Source organism: Sapajus apella, unplaced genomic scaffold (assembly GCF_009761245.1).
Source record: "Sapajus apella isolate SASKATOON/1434 unplaced genomic scaffold, GSC_monkey_1.0 scaffold41, whole genome shotgun sequence".
Classification (NCBI taxonomy): domain Eukaryota; kingdom Metazoa; phylum Chordata; class Mammalia; order Primates; family Cebidae; genus Sapajus; species Sapajus apella.
In genome coordinates this window covers 1440478-1459996 of record NW_022436981.1, presented here as the reverse complement: position 1 = coordinate 1459996, position 19519 = coordinate 1440478, and the positions used below count along the sequence as shown (strand labels likewise).

At 46.0% G+C, this 19519-nt stretch overlaps 1 protein-coding gene across 1 annotated transcript in view; it reads left to right on the top strand.

The window, feature by feature from the left end:
- The first annotated feature begins 17927 nt into the window (after positions 1-17927).
- Positions 17928-19519, top strand: part of ZNF318 (zinc finger protein 318) — a 32039-nt gene continuing 30447 nt past the window's right edge. The window contains exon 1 of the mRNA XM_032299476.1: positions 17928-18609. Within this exon, the coding sequence (XP_032155367.1) occupies positions 18208-18609 (402 nt within the window). The 5' untranslated portion in view covers positions 17928-18207. The remainder of the gene's footprint in view (positions 18610-19519) is intronic.

The window sequence follows — 19519 nt, the reverse complement described above, 5'->3', positions numbered from 1 at the left end:
CACCATCCAGAAACTTACTGAATGACTTATAAAGCATTCAACGTGACATCCCGCAAAATGATGCTTTTGGCCAAGGGAGTACTTTTACAGTAGAAGAAGTAAGGCAGTTGGAATACACAGTTCAACTCTTCTGGGATTCCTTATTTAGTTTTATTGTATATTCCAGCTGGTCTTAAAGAATAGGCTTATTGAGGTCTTAGTTATTTTGCCAACTGGAGACAACATTTCATAAGATTAGAGTGGTATCAGCCAGGCATGGTAGCTCAGGCCTGTAATCCCAGCACTTTGGGAGGCCAAGGCAGGTGGCTCATTTGAGAACAGGAGTTCGAGACCAACCTGACCAACATGGTGAAACCCCATCCCTACTAAAAATACAAAACTAGGCTAGGTGCGGTGGCTCACGCCTGTAATCCCAGCACTTTGGGAGACCAAGGTGGGTGGATCATGAGGTTAGGAGATCCAGATCATCCTAGCTAACATGGTGAAATCCTGTCTCTCCTAAAAAAAAAAAAAAAAAAAAAAAAAAAAAATTAGCCAGGCGTGGTGGCACGCACCTGTAGTTTCAACTACTTGGGAGGCTGAGGCAGGAGAATACCTGGGAGGCGGAGGTTACAGTGAGCCGAGATTGTGCTCCTGCACTTCAGTCTGGGCAACAGCCTCGGTCTCAAACAAAACAAAAAACAAAAATTAGCTGAGCATAGTGGCACACGCCTCAAATCCCAGCTACTTGGGAGGCTGAGGCAGAAGAATTGCTTGAACCTGGGAGGCAGAGGTTTCAGTGAACCGAGATCATGCCATTGCACTCCAGCCTGGGTGACAAGAGCAAAATTCTGTCTCAAAAAAACAACAACAAAAAAAGATGAGAGTGGTATCCTACAGAATGTGACATAAGCTCCGAAATAGTGACCAACTATATGGAGCATTTCTCTCATACCCAAAAATATACAAGGGTGGGGATGATATACAGGTGAGGTGATACCTGTTACAATTACATATGTAGCTGGGCATGGTGGCTCACACCTGTAACCCCAGCAACTTTGGCAGATTGAGGCAAGGGAATCTCTTTTTTTTTTTTTTTTTTGAGACAGAGTCTCACTTTGTTACCAGGCTGGAGTGCAGTGGTGTGATCTAGGGTCACTGCAACCTCTGCCTCCTGGGTTCAAGCGATTCTCCTGCCTCAGCTTCCTGAGTAACTAGGACTACAGGTACGTGCTACCATATCCAGTTAATTTTTGTATTTTTTTTTTTTTTTTTTTGTGAGACAGAGTTTCGCTCTTGTTACCCAGGCTGGAGTGCAATGACGCGATCTCGGCTCACCGCAACCTCCGCCTCCTGAGTTCAGGCAATTCTCCTGCCTCAGCCTCCTGAGTAGCTGGGATTACAGGCATGCGCCACCATGCCCAGCTAATTTTTTTTGTATTTTTAGTAGAGACGGGGTTTCACCACCTTGGCCAGGATGGTCTCTATTTCTTGACCTCATGATCCACCCACCTTGACCTCCCAAATTGCTGGAATTACAGGTGTGAGCTACCGCACCCAGCCTAGGCAAGAGAATCTCTTGAGCCCAGGAGTTCAAGACCAGCCTGGGGAACATGGCAAAACCCAGTCCCTGCCAAAAGTACAAAAAATTAGCAGGGCATGGTGGCACGCACCTGTAGTCCCAGCTACTTGGGAGGCTGAGAGGTAGGAGGATTGCTTGAGCCCAGGAGGTTGGGGCTGCAGTCAGCCATGATCATGCCACACTGCACTCCAGCCCAGGCAACAGAGTGGGACCCTTTCTCAAAAAAAAAAAAAAAAAAATACACTTGTATCTGTAACAAATTACTACGAACAACACATATTTATGATCTTATAGTTCTGGAGTGCATAAATCCAAAATGGGTCTCACTGCGCTAAAATTAAGGTGTGATCAGGGCTGTATTACTTCTGGAGGCCCTAGGAGACAAATCTTGCCTGTTCCCTTGGCTTTTTCAACTTCTAGAGGTTGTCCATCTTTCTTGGCTCATGGTCCCCTTTTCAAAGCCAGCAATGGCTGGTCGATTATTTCCCATGGTGCAGCCCTCCAGTACTGACTCTCCTGCCTCCCTCTTTCTTTTAGAAGATAACCACTGGTGATTACATTGGGCCCACTTAGATAATAGAGGATTATTTTCCCATCTTCAGGTCAGCTAATTGGCAACCTTAATTCCAACTGCAATCTTTTTTTTTTTTTTTGAGATGGAGTCTTGTTCTGTAGCCCAGGCTGGAGTGCAGTGGCATGATCTCAGCTCACTGCAACCTCCACCTCCTGGGTCCCGATTCAAGCAATTCTCCTACCTCAGCCTCCCAACTAGCTGGGATTACAGGCATGAGCCACCATGCCAGCTAATTTTTGTATTTTTAGTAGAGATGGGGTTTCACCATGTTGGCCAGTCTGGTCTTGAACTCCTGATCTCGTGATCCACCTGCCTCGGCCTCCCAAAGTGCTGGGATTACAGGCATGAGCCACCTTGCCTGGCCAATCTGCAATCTTAATTCCCTCTTGTCATGTAACATATTCATAGGTTTTGAGGATTAAGATGTGGACATCTTTGGGAACCATTATTCTCCCTATTACATCAACTATGAGCTCTGTTGCTGAGAAATATTCCACCAGTAGGAACAACAGTTTAGGGTGAGATGACCACTGGCCATTTTGGGTTCCTCACACTAAAGTGGATCAATGGGGAAGAAAAGAAACTGTGATATTGAGTCATTAATCCTGATTTTTGCAAAATCAAGAGGCATATTGATGGGGCAGAGGAGACCCCCTCCCTGGTTGCATCCTAATGAAATTACGTTCAGAACCAAAAGTTAGAGAAAGACTTATTTAACCCCTTGAATAGGCAGGTCCTCCAAAGGCTTGGATCTCTCAGAAATGAGATTTGGGTCACATAATGACCAGATGAGGTTCTGCCTAAAAGCAAAGAGATCATGGAACTAGTAGAGAGGGCAGAAGTCATAAATACCCACAGCCTTATCACTAGTTGTGGAAATGAGAATTGTAGCCTCTTTCCATGTTTCTTTCCTTGATTTTTCCTAAATATGATCATATATCTTAACTGATTTCCCTTTTTTCTCTTTCTTTTTTCTTTCTTTCTTCTTCTTTTTTTTTTTTTTTTTTAGGCCCAATTCCACCTCTTTGGTTTAGACTGGAGGGCAGTGGCACGATCTCAGCTCACTGCAACCTCCGACTCCCTGGTTCAAGCTATTCTCCTGCCTCAGTCTCCTGAGTTGCTAGAGTACGGGCGTGTGCCACCACACCCAGCTAATTTTCATATATATTTTTTTTTCAGTAGAGACGGGGTTTCACCATGTTGGCCAGGATGGTCTCAATCTCCTGACCTTGCGATCCACCCACCTCAGCCTCCCAAAGTGCCAGGATTACAGGCGTGAGCCAACGTGCCCTGCCTTTTTTTAAAATAATAAATGATATGTTCGCCAGACACAGTGGCTCACATCTGTAATCCCAGAACTTTGGGAGACTAAGGCAGTCAGATTACTTGAGGTCAGGAGCTTGAGACCAGCATAGCTAACATGGTAAAACCTCGTCTCTACTAAAAAAAAAAATACAAAAATTAGCCGGGTGTAGTGGCACGTGCCTGTAGTCCCAGTTACTCACAGGGCTGAGGGATAAGAATTGCTTGAACCTGGGAGGTAGAGGTTGCAGTGAGTCAAGATTGTGCCACTGCACTCCTGCCTGGGGGGCAGAGCAAAATTCCATCTCAAAAAAAAAAAAAAAAAAACAATGATGTGTTGGTGATTGACAACATTACAAACTAGTCTACAAAGATATCAAGACAACACTGGGCGGAACTAGGAATAGGTATCAACAAGACTCCCTGGGCTTGGAGCTGGATATAGTGACTGCCGAAGTCTGAGGTTATTTTGAGGGAGGCAGTAAGTGATTTTCATTTGTATAAAGGATGTCTAAAGTGTGTTGGACAGGAAAAATTTTTTTGGAAGAGTAAGTATGGGAAGAAGGATATATGTGGATAACAGGCAGCAGGAGTGATTTTTCTGAGCCTTGTTCTTTGTAGATTTCTCATCAATACTGTGAACTGCACAATTTAATTTCAACCACTTTATTTTCTGCTTATGTTAGCCAGGGTTCATTTTTCTTACTTGCAGCTGAAAACCCTCACTGATACAAGGTCCCAGCCTGTACCCTTTCCTCTCTCTCTTGCACCTGTCAGTTTCTTCTTCCTAAAACACAGAAAAGGTAGACCACTTTATTCTGTCATCCTATGCAAAAACCTCCAAATGACAGAGTAAAATCCGTACACCTTACTCTGAAATCCATGTTTCTCACCAGGTTAATGCCAAGTTACCTTTCCAAATTTATCTTTGCCTATTTCCATCTAAAAACCAGCATTCAAGCCAAATTGGCTCCTGACTGCCTTGGGAATCACCAAGAACATCAAACATAACTTTTTCTCAGGACAAAGGAGTATAGCCTTCTTTGGCCACCCAGTCCTCAAAGAAGTCTCCATATACACAACTCCTGTCCATGACAATTGTACAGAAGCATGCAATGCATCATGATATGCTTTTGTTTTATTTTTATTGCTATCTTGAAAGCTTCATTTAAAAAAAACCTAGGCTGGGTGCAGTGGCTCACACCTGTAATCTCAGCACTTTTGGGAGGCCAAGTTGGGTGGATCACGAGGTCAGGAATTCGAGACCAGTTTGACCAACATGGTGAAACCCCATCTGTACTAGAAATACAAAAATTAGCTGGGTGTGGTGGTGCTTGCCTGTAATCCCAGCAACTCTGGAGGCTAAGGCAGGAGAATCGCTTGAATCTGGAAGGCGGAGGTTGTAGTGAGCCAAGATTTTTGCCATTGCACTCCAACCTGGTTGACAGAGCAAGACTCAGTCTTGGGGTGTGGGGGGCGGAAAGAAGCTTCTCAAAGATAAGGACCATGTTTATTTCATCTTTATAGACTAGAACCTAATAGAGTAACTGACAGCTATAATTACTATGGTTTTAAACAATTCAGATATATTTCAGTGCTTTATTTTTCTTTTGGCAAGTAATAGTACTACTGATGCAGTACTAAACATGAAATCTCTTCTTCCACCAAGGGAGGGAAGGAGTCATCTGCTTCATGGGCTAGATGAAGAGACTGAAAAATCCAACTGTTCCTCATACCAACTTTCAACCCAATTCTACATTTCAGCACCACACCCAAACCCACCAAAGGTCTCTAGGGTGTTGAAGAGGGTCAGAGTTCTGCCTATGAACTATTTTGGTTTCTTCTGGGCTACCCACTCACACGCCTAAGTTTCCGCTTTTTTTGCTTTGCTGTTAATTACCTAACACCATTTGTTTTCTGGCTTCCAAAATGTTGTCATTATCCCCTGTATATTCTCATCTCATCTTTTCTCCCATTGCTTTATTTACTTATTTTTATTTTTTAGAGACAGAGTTTCTCTCTGTTGGCCTGGCTGAAGTGCACAATCATAACTCACTGCAGCCTTAAATTCCTGGGCTCAAGCAATCCTCCCAAGTAGCTGGGACTGCAGGACTGAGCAACTATGGCTGGCTAATTTTTTTTAATTTTTATTTTTGTAGAGACAGGGTTTTACTATGTTGCCCAGGCTGGTCTCAAACACCTGGCCTCAAGCAATCCTTCTGCCTTGGCCTTTCATAGCCCTAGAATTATAGGTATGAGTTACCATACCTGGCCCAAACACCTTAATTCTAAGTAAAGTTATACTCAAGGCCTAAATTTATTTCAAAACAAGAGAAACTAATCACTCATAATTTTAGAGCCTCCCCAAAGTAACTAATTTGATTTACACACATATAAACCACCACACCTGGCTAATTTTTGTATTTTTTATAGAGATGGAATCTTGATATGTTGCCCAGACTGGTCTCAAACTCCTGGGCTCAAATGATCCTAACATCTTGGCTTCCCAAAGTGCTGGGATTACAGGCATGACCCACCTTGCCCAGCTGATTCCTTTTTTGATCTATTGCGTTTTCATTTTATTAATACTTTTTTTTTGAAATGGAGTCTTGCTCTGTTGCCCAGGCTAGAGTGCAGTGGGATGATCTTGGCTCACTACAACCTCTGCCTCCTGAGTTCAAGCAATTCTTCTGCCTCAGCCTCCCAAGTAGCTAGAACTACAGGTGCACACCACCAAGTCTGGCTAATTTTTGTATTTTTAGCAGAGACAGATTTCACAATATTGGCCAGGCTGGTCTCAAACTCCTGACCTTGTGATCCACCCACCTCAGTCTCCCAAAGTGCTAGGATTACAGGTGAGAGCCACTGCACCCAGCCCTATTTTATTAATATTTTTTATACAACCTCTGCAATAGTAGGCTTGTATTGTTGAAAAAAGAAGCTACAATTACTGCTAAGTCAATCCAACTGAGTTTATTTAAGAGATACAGATTCAGCACAAGCAGGAAGCACAGCACGTAGGTCAGTAATTTTCCTGGACAGAAAAGTAGGCTTTCAAAATCCTAATGGGTAGGGTTGCCAGATGTAGTGAATAAAAGTACAATACTTTATCTGGCAATCTATAAACAATAGACCACAATTCTAGATGAGAACTCTTGAGTGAGTTGAGCATCACATTATTCTTTCTGGAGGGCTCACTGTCCCTCTTCTGACCAAATGTTTCCTACACGAAGCTGGAGTTTATTTGGCTATGTACCAGCAATCACATCATCTGAGCCAGCTGCACCTCATCAATCTTGAACTTAAAAGATAACCAGCCTGGGCCAGGCTCGGTGGCTGACACCTGTAATCCTAGCAATTTGTGAGGCTGAAGCAGGTGGATGGCTTAAGCACAGGAGTTCGACACCAGCCTGGGCAATACAGGGAGACTCTGTCTCTACAGAAAAATTTTAAAATTAGCCAGGCATGGTGGTGTAGTCCCAGCTACTTGGGAGGCTGAAGTGGAAGGATTGCTTGAACCCAGGAGGCGGAGGCTACAGTGAGCCAAGATCATACTACTGCACTGCAGCCTGGGCAACAGAGTGAGATCCTGTCTCAAAAATAAATAAATACAAATTTAAAAATAACAAGGCCTAGCAACATGGCAAAACTGTCTCTACAAAAAATATAAAAATTAGCTGGGTGTGGGGATGCATGCTTGTAGTCCCAGCTACTCAGGAAGCTGAGGTGGGAGGATTGCTTGAGCCCAGGAGTTCAAGGCTGCAGTAAGCTACGACCTGTTTGAGGAAAAAAACAAAAAAAATTCCAACAGGCTAAACAGATTGGTCAAGTGTAGTATGCACACAGGCATGAACACAGATTAATGTTTACAATATTTAATATGCTAGATGTGGTCAACCTCTGCAAACCTCTTCAGCTCCATTTCTCACTATTCTCCTTTCTTTCTGCCCTCTGGTCACACTGGCCTTCTGTCTGGTCACCCAGATCACCATGGTTTCTTCTGCCACAGGGCTTTGTGTACAGCTGAGCTTCCCAAATCTTACACCAGGAATGTTTACAGGTATGTCTCATCCTCTCTACCATGGGATGAGAACAGGTGGGGACTGGGTAAGTGGCTGGTGTAAACAGAGGCAAGGACAGTGAAAAAGGCAAGTATCAGGAAGCACTCGATTAGGTGCCCCTCTGCCTGCCAGCTTTACACTCTACTTCCACCTCCTACGTATTTTCAGATCTCATCTCAATATCACTTCTTGGGGAAGTCCTGACTAATCTCTCTGACCTTGGCAGATCTTACTACATGTCTCAGACCAACCAGGACCTTTCCTTCAAAACACTTGAACATTTCCATCAAAATACATAAACATAAAAATATTATCATAATTAATAGTATTGTTGTTAGATTTATTTTTATTTCATTTTATTAGTTTTTATTTTATTATTATTTTTGAGACAGAGTCTCACTGTTGCCCAGGCTGTAGTGCAGTAGTGCTATCATAGCTCACTGCGACCTTGAACTCCTGGGCTCAAGCGATCCTCCTGCCTCAGCCTCCCAAGTAGCTATGACTACAGGCATGCACCACCACACCTGGCTATTTTGTTGTGACTGTTGTTTAGTAGAGATGGAGTTTTGTTATGTTTCCCAGGCTGGCCTTGAACTCCTGAGCTCAAGCAACCCTCCTGCCCCAGCCTCCTAAAGTGCTGGGATTACAGGCATGAGCCATTGTGCCTGGTCAGTATTTATTTGTTTTGTAATAAGCTGGTAAGATGTACATTTGTGTTTTGTATGATTACGGTATTATGACTATAATACTATATTACTATAGTAATATAATACTATATATTAGCATATAGTGTATACTAGTTACAAAATAGAAACCATGGTGATCTGGGGGACCAGACAGAAAACATTTGGATGTGAAACATCCACATATGAATTAATTGCCTGCGTTCAGGGTTTCTCCAAATTCAAGGTTAAAAAGAGTTATTAGTGCCTCCTAGAATAAAGACAGGGGCCATAACAAAAGCAATTTTTATTCTCTAGGCTTGTGTATTAGCTATCTGCATAGCAAATTACTCCCAGGTTGGCAGCCTAAAACAAGCATTTTAATCTCACAATTTCTGAGGATGAGGACTATGGAAGGACTTGCTAGGTGGTCCTGGTTCAGGGTCTCTCATGAAGATGCACTCCAGATGTTGGCTAGGGCTGCAGTCATCTGAAGGCTTGATATACTTGAGGATCTGCTTGTGAGATGACTCACTCACATGGCTGTTGGCTGGAGGCCTCAATTCCTTGCTTCTGTTGTCAGGAGACCTCAGTTTCTCACTACATGGGGTTTTCCATAGGGTTGCTCAACATGGCAGGTGTTTTCCCCCAAAAGCATATGATCCCAGAGAGAGAAAGTGTGCTCAAAATGGAAGACACAATGGCTTTTATAACCTAATCTTGGATATGATATATTATCACATCTGTCCAATTCTATTGGTCACACAGATCAACCCTTGTACAGTATGGGAGGGGCCTATACCAGGGAGTGATTACCAGGAGACAGAGATCTTTGGGGACCATCTTGGAAGCTGACTATCATATCTTAGAAACAAATTGCTTATCAGCATACAGATAGTGCTATTCAAGCTCCATGTTTCTTAGGACAGAGATTTGTCTTCTGTCTCTAGTTCTTTTAATTGTGAAAAATTACATGTATACAATGTATACTTTTATGTATACTTTTATGTACACAATGTATAATTACATGTATACATAAAAGTATACAATGTATACTTTTAAAGTAAGAAAAGACAGATACCCCAAAAGTACAAAATACTTGAGAAGTTACACTTGCTGGATGCAGTGGCTTATGCCTGTAATCCCAGCACTTTGGGAGACCTAGGCAGGAGGATCTCTTGAGGTCAGGAGTTTGAGACCACCCTGCGTTCCTATAGTCCCAGCTATTCAGGAGGCTGAGGCAAGAGAATTACTTGAACCCGGGAGGCAGAGGTTGCAGTGAGCCAAGATCATGTCACTGCACTCCAGCCTGGGCAAATGTACAGAACGGCTGTGGAGGCTCACGCCTGTAATCCTAGCACTTTGGGAAGCCGAAGTGGGTGGATAACCTGAGGTCAGGAGTCCGACACCAGCCTGGCCAACATAGTGAAACACTGCCTTTACTAAAACTACAAAAATTAGTCAGGTGTGTGGTGCATGCCTGTAATTCCAGCTACTCTGGAGGCTGAGGCAGGAGAATCACTCCCTTGCATTCCAGCCTGGGCTACACAATGAGACCATGTCTCTAAATAAATAAATAAATAAATGTACAGCTAACTGAATTATTAAAAAGCTAGCATCTGTGGAAAAACAGCCACTCAGATTAATATATGGAACAATCTCAACACCCCAGAAGCCCCTCCCATTGTGCTAACTACAATGCCCTCCCTTCCAGCCTCAGGGTGATCACCGTGCTGATTTGTACAGTTTTTAGTTTCATTTTCTTTATAGTGGGTTACCACTAAGAATGCACTCCTATTCACTGTAGTTTAGTTTTGACAATTTAGCTGTGTATTGTGGTAATCCCAGCACTTTGGGAGGCTGAGGCAGGTGGATTGCTTGAGTTCAACACCAGTCTAGGCAACACAGTTAACCTTGTCTCTAAAAAAGAAAAAAAAAATCCGAGCATGATAGCACATGCCTGTAGTCCTAGCTACTTGGAGGTTGAGGAAGGAGGATGCCTTCAGTCTAAGAGTTTGAGACTGCAATAAGCGATGATTGGGCCACTTACCTCCAGCCTAGGTGACAGAGAAAGATCCTGTCTCAAAACAAAATAATAATAATTTTAAAAAGCTACACAAATGTAATCATGCAATATGTATTGTTTTGCATCTATTTTCTTTAACTCGACATTATGTTTTTCAGATTATTTATGTTGTTGAGTAAAGCAGTTTGTTAATTTTCAATGCTAAATAGTATGCCATTGTGTAAACATGCCCAAATTCATTCATTTTATTGTTGAAGAATATGTGGACTGTTTTCAGTATTTGGCAGTTACACAGAAAGCTGCTGTGAATGTTCTTGAACATCTGCTAGCATACCTTTATGCATTTCTGTAGGATATACACTTAGGAAAAGAATTGTGAAGTCATTTCCAATTTTAGTGGAAATGCCAACCCGTCTTCCAGAATGATGGCACTGATTTATACAACATGGAAGAATGTCCCTTGTTCTACATCCTCACCAACATTTGCATAACTATGTTGGAGTGAAGTGGTATTTAGTTACGGTTTTAATTTTCATTTTCATGATTATTTGTGAGGTTTCATATATTTATTAGTCATTTGAATATCCTTTTTGGAGCACTTCCTCTTTTTTTTTTTTTTTTTAGATGGCGTCTTGTTCTGTCATTGAGACTGGAGTGCAGTGGCACGATCTTGGGTCACTGCAACCTCCACGTCCCGTGTTCAAGTGCTTCTCCTGGCTCTGCCTTCCGAGTAGCTGAGATTCCGGGCATCCACCACCACGCCTGGCTAATTTTTTGGTATTTTTTTTTAGTAAAAATGGGTTTTCACCATGTCGGCCAGGCTGGTCTTGAATAACTGACCTCAGGTGATCCGCGCCCGCCTCAGCCTCCCAAAGTGCTGGGATTACAGACATAAGCCACCGCGCCGGGCCAAAGCTTTTTTTTTTTTTTTTTTGAGACAGAGTCTTGCTTTGTTGCCCAGGCTGGAGTGCAGTGGCATGATCTTGGCTCACTGCAACCTCCGCCTCCTGGGTTCAAGTGATTCTCTTGCCTCAGCCTCCTGAATAGCTGGGACTATAGGAACGCAGGGTGGTCTCAAACTCCTGACCTCAAGTGATCCTCTCGCCTAGGCCTCCCAAAGTGCTGGGATTACAGGCATGAGCCACTGCGTCTGGCAACAGTGTAACTTCTCAAGTATTTTGTACTTTTGGGGTATCTGTCTTTTCTTACTTTACAGCTGTTGTTTATATATTGTTTTATGAGTCCTTCTTATGCATGGCATATAACTTTGATACAGGGTCTTTCTTTTCCCACTCCATTCTCTTAACGGTGTCTTTTGATAAATAGATGTTCTTAATTTTTTTTTTTATGGAGTCTTGCTCTGTGGCCCAGGCTGGAGTGCAGTGGTGCAATCTCAGCTCACTGCAATCTCTGCCTTCAAGTTCCAATAATTCTCCTGCCTCAACCTCCCAAGTAGCTGGGATTACAGGCATGTGCCACCATGCCAGGCTAATTTTTGTATTTTTTTTTTTTTAAAAGACAGGGTTTCACCATGTTGGTCAGGCTGGTCTTGAACTCCCGACCTCATGTGATCCACCCGCCTTGGCCTCCAAAGTGCTTGGATTACAGGCATGAGCTACCACACCTGGCCTAATTTTTGTATTTTTAGTAGAGATGGGGTTTTGCCATGTTGGTCAGGCTGGTCGCAAACTCCTGACTTCCTTCAGCCTCACAAAGTGCTAGGATTACCAGGCATGAGCCACCATGCCTGGCCATTCTTAATTTTAATGAAGTTCAATATTTTGATCTTTTTATCAGTTGTGTTAAGTCTGGGTTCCCCAGAATCTAGAGCCTGATTTTACTACTAGGGAGTCCTTGGAGCAGGTGTGAGGGACAAGGACAATGAAGCAGGGAAGGAACTACAGCCAACACAGGCATCTTTCATCAACCTGGACATCACTAAATTAAACTGATTGATTGTTCAATCTGGGGACTGTGTTTGCAATAAACAAACTTTATCTCAAAACCATCCCGGGATAAGTGAGATAGGGGAAGAAGTAGCGAAAAATTATTCATTGGCTCCTGCCTCTCATTGATCAAAATTCCATCCCATGGGGAATTATCACCCTTATACTTCCTGATTGCACATATGAGATTATACCTTAAAAAAGACAAAACTCCTTACTGTCATATTAGTGGAGGTTACAGACAGAATAGTGATACATGCATGATTGAATACATCATGTTTAACAGAAATCATATTGTCTTTTTTCTTTTCCAGAGACAGGGTCTTGCTTTGTTGTCCAGGCTAACCTTGGGCTCCTGGGCTCAGGTGAAAACTCCTGACTTAGTCTCCTGAGTAACTGGGATTACAGGTATATGCCACGGTGTCCAGCAGAAAAATCATATTTTCTTTTTCTGTAATGGAGTCTCACTCTGTCATCCAGGCTGGAGTGGCATGATCTCAACTCACTGCAACCTCTACCTACTGGGTTCAAGTGATTCTCCTGCCTCAGCCTCCTGAGTAGATGGGATTACAGGCGTGCACCACCATGCCCAGCTAATTTTTGTATTTTTAGTAGAGACAGAGTTTCACTACGTTGGCCAGGCTGGTCTCAAACTCCTGACCTCAGGTGATCCACCTGCCTCGGCCTCCCACAGTGTTGGGATTACAGGCGTGAGCCACCACACCTGGCCAGAATCATATTTTCTTTTCTTTTCTTTTTTTTTTTTTTTTTGAGACAGAGTTTCGCTCTTGTTACCCAGGCTGGAGTGCAATGGCACGATCTCGGCTCACCGCAACCTCCGCCTCCTGGGTTCAGGCAATTCTCCTGCCTCAGCCTCCTGAGTAGTTGGGATTACAGGCATGCGCCACCATGCCCAGCTAATTTTTTGTATTTTTAGTAGAGACGGGGTTTCACCATGTTGACCAGGATGGTCTCGATCTCTTGACCTCGTGAGCCACCCCCGTCACGGCCTCCCAAAGTGCTGGGATTACAGGCGTGAGCCACCGCGCCCGGCCTCTTTTTTTTTTTTTTTTTGAGACAAAGTGTCCCTCTGTCACCCAGGCTGGAGTGTAGTGGCACGATCTCAACTCACTGCAAACTCTGTCTCCCAGTTTCAAGCAATTCTCCTGCTTTAGCCTCCCAAGTAGCTGGGATTACAGGCACCTGCCTCCATGCCTGGCTAATTTTTGTATTTTTAGTAGAGATAGGGTTTCGCCATGTTGGACAGGCTGGTCTCGAACTCCCAACCTCAAGTGATCTGCCTATCTCAGCCTCCCAGAGTGTGGTATGAACGGGCATAAGCTACTGCGCCCAGTCTCAGAATCATAATTTCTAATTGGTTATTATTGGTATAAAGGTCATATTGCTAATATTAGGATATTACCATTCCAGTCACTGAGCAGGGAATGCCTAGGCTCAGTTCTTGTTTAAAGATGGTCAACGTTTTTATCTTCCCACCCACATGGCACATTCCCATGAAACTACTCCCAAGCAGAAGGTTGGCAGTCATTTTCTTCAGCTTGCATGTAGGGACCTGGCTTTAAGTCAAAAATCTGGCCCAGGTCCTCTGCCTCCTGAGAGGCACTTACATCTTCATTATCTCACAGGAGCCAAATCTCTAACTGCTACCCTTGCTTCTAGACTCATTTAAAAGCCCGTGAGGTTCATGGGGAGGTAGTTATCTCATTTCAGAGTGTATTAGTTATCTTGAGCTGCTGTAACAAAATACCATAAGTTGGGTGGCTTCAACAACAGGTGCTTATTTCTCACAGTTCTAAAGGCTGGAATGTCCAAGATCAAGGTGCCAGCCAATTTAGTTCCCGGTGAGTGCTCTCTTCCTGGTTTATAGACACTGCCTTCTCTCTGTGTGCTTGCATAGCAGAGAGGGGGCATGGGTGTCTCCTCTTCTCTTTATAAGGATACTAATCCTAACATGGGGGCCCTACCCTCATGACCTCATCTAACCCTAATTACCTCTCAAAGGATTCTTCTGCAAATATAGCATCACATCAGTGGTTAGGACTTTCACAAATAATTTGGAGTAGTGGGCGGGGGCACGGGGTTGGGAGACACAATTCAGTCCATAGCATAAAGCCTAGGTCTCCTTTTCTCTTTTAAGGTTTTACGTCATTGCCATATGTCTACTATGGGGTGGGGTGTGTGTGTGTATGTGAAAGCCTTTACACATCTCACCATTTTCATGAGAGTCTCATAAAAATTTCTTGATGACAGACAATAGTGACAGTATGTTAACTGGGTTCTTCCTATTGTCTCTGGAGTTTCAGCAAAGGCCTCAAAAGCAGAAGGCAATACAACAGGTGCCAGGTACTCCCATTCCCCCATCTTAAAGAGTGATGATAGAATAAGAACTAGTCTTCTGGCATTACTAATCATCCACATTCAGTCTATATAAGAGAAAGAGGATTGTGATGGAGACTTACCTGTGGGCTCTGTATTTCCTCTCTTGTCACTCTAGGGAGGGAGAGGGGTTTCTCCCCTTGCTTGAAGCCAAGTGAGACAAAGGCTTTCACTAGAACCTCTTAGGATGTTTGGCTTGTGTCTCCTGGGGTTTGGAGATCCACAGGGATGGTGTCTTTTTTTTTTTTTTTTTTTTTTTGAGACAGAGTTTCACTCTTTACCCAGGCTGGAGTGCAATAGCGCGATCTCAGCTCACCGCAACCTCCGCCTCCTGGGTTCAGGCAATTCTCCTGCCTCAACCTCCTGAGTAGCTGGGATTACAGGCATGCGCCACCATGCCCAGCTAATGTTTTGTATTTTTAGTAGAGACGGGGTTTCACCATGTTGACCAGGATGGTCTCGATCTCTTGACCTCATGATCCACCCACCTTGGCCTCCCAAAGTGCTGGGATTACAGGCTTGAGCCATCGCGCCCAGCAGAGGGATGGTGTCTTAACCCCTACCTGAGGGAAGTCCAAAAGCAAGATGCTGGCTAACTGCTGGGATGGTGAATAAGGTGGGTGTCATGGGAGTGAGCTGCACTGCCCTTGACACTGGGGCAAAGGCATGAGTTATCCTGTGAGCCAAGCGGACCTACAAGCTAACCAATGTGGAGTCATTTAAAAGGGATCCCTCCCATGAGAGATAACCAGAGAGGAAAAGGACCCTCCGCCACAGGCGAGTGAGTTTTACATGAGGTAAGCATCCTCCAGAAGGCCAAATACTTGGGGGAGAGGAGTTGTAGATAGTGAACCAGAGGAGGACCACTGCCTAGCTCCCAGCAAAAGAGTTCTAAAAAAGCCCGCAAAGGTGTATAAGAGAGAAAGACCAGGCCGGGCGCGGTGGCTCAAGCCTGTAATCCCAGCACTTTGGGAGGCCGAGGCGGGTGGATCACGAGGTCAAGAGATCGAGACCATCCTGGTCAACACGGTGAAACCCCGTCTCTACTAAAAATACAAAAAATTAGCTGGGCATGGTGGTGCGTGCCTGTAATCCCAGCTACTCAGGAGGCTGAGGCAGGAGAATTGCCTGAATCCAGGAGGCGGAGGTTGCGGTGAGCCGAGATCGCGCCATTGCACTCCAGCCTGGGTAACATGAGTGAAACTCCGTCTCAAAAAAAAAAAAAAAAAAAAAGAGAGAGAAAGACCAACATGTGTGATTCCTCCATGTCCATAGGGAACCAATTTTGGAAGATAACAGCATCCTGCGCTAACCAGGAAAGTCTGTGTTCTTTCCCTCCAATCCCTTCTCCTCCTGGGAGGAGGGGGGTCAGAAATACCAGCTAGCCAGTGGGAGAGGAGGAGCAAACTTTGAAGAGCAAAGTTAGGGATGTGGAGAAGCCTACCATACCACCTTTAATACAGCAAGCTTCAAGTCTGAAACAGGTAAGAGCAGGGGTAAGGGAGAACCTTTAGCCTGAATAAAGTTTACAGTTTTGTTATTCTGTACTAGATGTTTTCACTTCTGCAATATGACTACTCTCGTGACTGAAAAACATTTGAAAAGTGAAAGGATCTGAAGAGATTTCATGCAGGACACAGAACTATGGATAGAGCAAGTGTGAAGGGGAAGGAAGCAGAAGAGTTTTCTGATTATATACCGTGTCTCCTCTCCTTGTCTTGAAACCCCCCAGGTCCTTTGATAAAAACACTCAGTATTAGAAACAGATTGGGGAGGAGGAGTTGATACAGAATATAACAAACATGATTTAAAATTTATTGACTCCAAGTATCTATACACACTGATTTACGTTTTCTTTACATTTATTAGGTCCCACCAAAAGTATGGGTAACCAAAATCCATATACATGCTAATAAAGACAGGGCATACAGGCCGGGCGCGGTGGCTCAAGCCTGTAATCCCAGCACTTTGGGAGGCCGAGGCGGGTGGATCACGAGGTCAAGAGATCGAGACCATCCTGGTCAACATGGTGAAACCCCGTTTCTACTAAAACTACAAAAAATTAGCTGGGCATGGTGGTGCGTGTCTGTAGTCCCAGCTACTCAGGAGGCTGGGGCAGGAGAATTGCCTGAACCCAGGAGGCGGAGGTTGCGGTGAGCCGAGATTGCGCCATTGCACTCCAGCCTGGGTAACAAGAGCGAAACTCCGTCTCAAAAAAAAAAAAAAAAAAAAGACAGGGCATACACCTCAGGCAAATTATTATTTTTTTCATTAAGTTATTGGTGTCATATAAATTATATAAAACTTGAAGCTGGGTGAAAGAAGTCAACTAGCAAAAATTTCAAACATTTTTACTGAGTATATGCCATTTTAAAAAGTATGGAAATGGGTATATACATAGATTTTTTTGAGACAGGGTGCCACTGTCATCCAGGCTGGAGTGCAGTGGCATGATCATAGAGTACTGCAGCCTCAATCTCCCCAGTAGCTGGGGTACAGGCACATGCCACCACGCCTGGCAATTCTTTTTTTTTTTTTTTTTTTAGAAATGGGGGTCCTTCGATGTTGCCTAGGCTGGTCTTGAACTCCCAGGCTCAAACAATCCTCCTGCCTCGGCCTCCCAAAATGCTGGGATTATAGGTGTGACCCTTCTCACCTGGCCCACTTTTATATTTAGGATGCAAAGCCCTGAGACTGACATATAGAAAAATTCTGGACTTAGGCAGGTGGAGGGGGCATGCCTGAACCTTCTGTAAAAAACTCGCCAGGCCTCTAGTCTGTCATGATGTGGGGCCCTGGTAGTGAGGGACCTCCACCATGACCACGAGTACTAGTCAGAAAACAGCTCGAAAACTTGCTGATGTCTATTTGGGGTTTGATTCTTGTCCACCACCTCCATCTCGCACTCTCCCATCCTCAATTTCAACCTCCAGAAATTAGGCAAACTGGAAAGTAAACTGATGTGAGTCGTGCTGCCTCCGCAGGGGACTGGACTTCGGTGGGAGCTCTTGCCGAGGTTCGTAACCTCAGACAAGCTAACGTTTTCAGGCCTGTTTATATTCTCACGAATGTTTTACAACCATTTCGTGTCCGTTCCTAAATTAAGAGGTTTAAGGGGCGACAGGAAAGAGCGAAGATCTCCCCCAGGTTTCCAAACCACCAAGTACCGAGGCCTGGAGCATCCCGGGAAAACCAAGCTGAGAATTCCTCCCTTCCGCCCCGCCCACCCCGCGCGGAGGCCCCGGGGGTCACGTGGCCGCCGGGGGGAGGGGAAGTGGGTGGCTCAGCGGCCGCCATCTTGCGGGGTCGGGGGCGGGGCGTGCCGAGCTCAGGGCGCGCGCTTCGCTTCCCCTCCTCTCGCCAGCCTCGTACCGTTGTCTGTGCTCCTCCCCACTTTTCTTGGTTCCTGCGGCCGCTCCCTGAGTGGAGGAACGGGGAACCCCGGAGGCGGGGGGGGTGTGTCGGACGCGTGCTCGCGCTCTCCAACCGCCGGCCGCGCGGGCGCGCTCGGCCGGGTCCCCGGGGCTACGCGGGCCGAGGGGAGGGGGCTGCTCCAGCTGCTGAGGCGGCGCGCAGCGGTCGAGGTGGCGGCGGCGGCAGCTGCGGCGGCGCGCTCCGGGCCTGCATCTAGGGCGCCCCTGGGTCCGAGCTGTCGCCGTGGCCGCCGCTGCGAGAACCATGTACCGCAGCAGCGCCCGCTCCTCCGTCTCTTCCCACCGGCCTAAAGACGACGGCGGGGGCGGCCCGCGCAGCGGCCGCAGCTCCTGCTCCTCCTCAGGCCCGGCTCGCCGCAGCTCACCCCCGCCTCCGCCCTCCGGCTCCTCCTCGTCGCGGACCCCGGCTCGCCGACCCCGCTCGCCCTCAGGGCACCGCGGCCGCCGGGCCTCGCCGTCCCCCCCGCGGGGTCGTCGCGTCTCCCCGTCTCCTCCTCGAGCCCGTCGCGGCTCCCCGTCGCCACCGCGGGGCCGACGACTCTTCCCGCCGGGCCCGGCAGGCTTCAGAGGCAGCAGCCGAGGGGAGTCCCGCGCCGACTATGCCCGGGACGGCCGCGGAGACCATCCAGGCGACAGCGGCAGCCGGGTAATCCCACCCTTCGTCCAGGACTCCCTCCGTCCCCCAGCTCCCTCGCCCGGAATTCGCGTTTCCAGGAACGCCCAGGGCCTCCAGGCCGGGGTCCTAAGCGCGGAGCCTCCGGCCAACTCCCTCGGGGATGACGAGCCTGCAGGCTTCTGTCAGACCCGGGAGCGTTGACACAATAACGGACTCGGGAGCGCACGGGCGCCTGGTCGGGAGTGCGCGCCCCATTCCTTAGGAATAGCTGTTTCTCTCACGCCGGGTGAGGTGTGGAAAGTTTGCCAAGGCTAGGGGCATTTCGCCCAAGCCGTGTGCCTTGGTACTTTTTGGAGCGTTGACATGTCCTCGGGGTTCCATAGTTTTCATCCCCTTACACCTGAGCTGACTCACCTGGATCTTAGGGAAAAAAGCCGAAATGTTAGTTTTTTTGTGGCGAGTTAGGGACGCTTGAACCCTACCAGGCTAGACGTTTAGAGTGTAAACTGCTAGCTTAAGTGAACTGGAGCTGCTTCTCCGGAATATGTGCAGAACCACGGTCATTGTCATAGCCACTACTTCTTACCGAGTTCTGTGGCAGAAGTTATGCCTAGCCTTTCATTTTACACACTTTAAACCCTCAAAACTCTTCGAAGTGAGGCAGTTAATACCCCTTGTACGGCCGAGGAGCCAACCCAGAGAGGTTCGGGTGACTCGACCAAGGTGACAGGGCTAGGTGGTAGAACTGTGATTGAACTCAGAGCTGCCTGGTTCTCCAAACCGCTATATTTCACTGCTAGAGGAACAGAGCATGAGATTAAGTTTAGTTTTAGAAATAATACTGACCTTTAACCATGACCACCACTCCAAGAGATCCTCTAGATAGAGGCTGGTGTTTAGGGATTTATTTTTAGTTCATCTTTTTTTTTTTTTTTTTTTT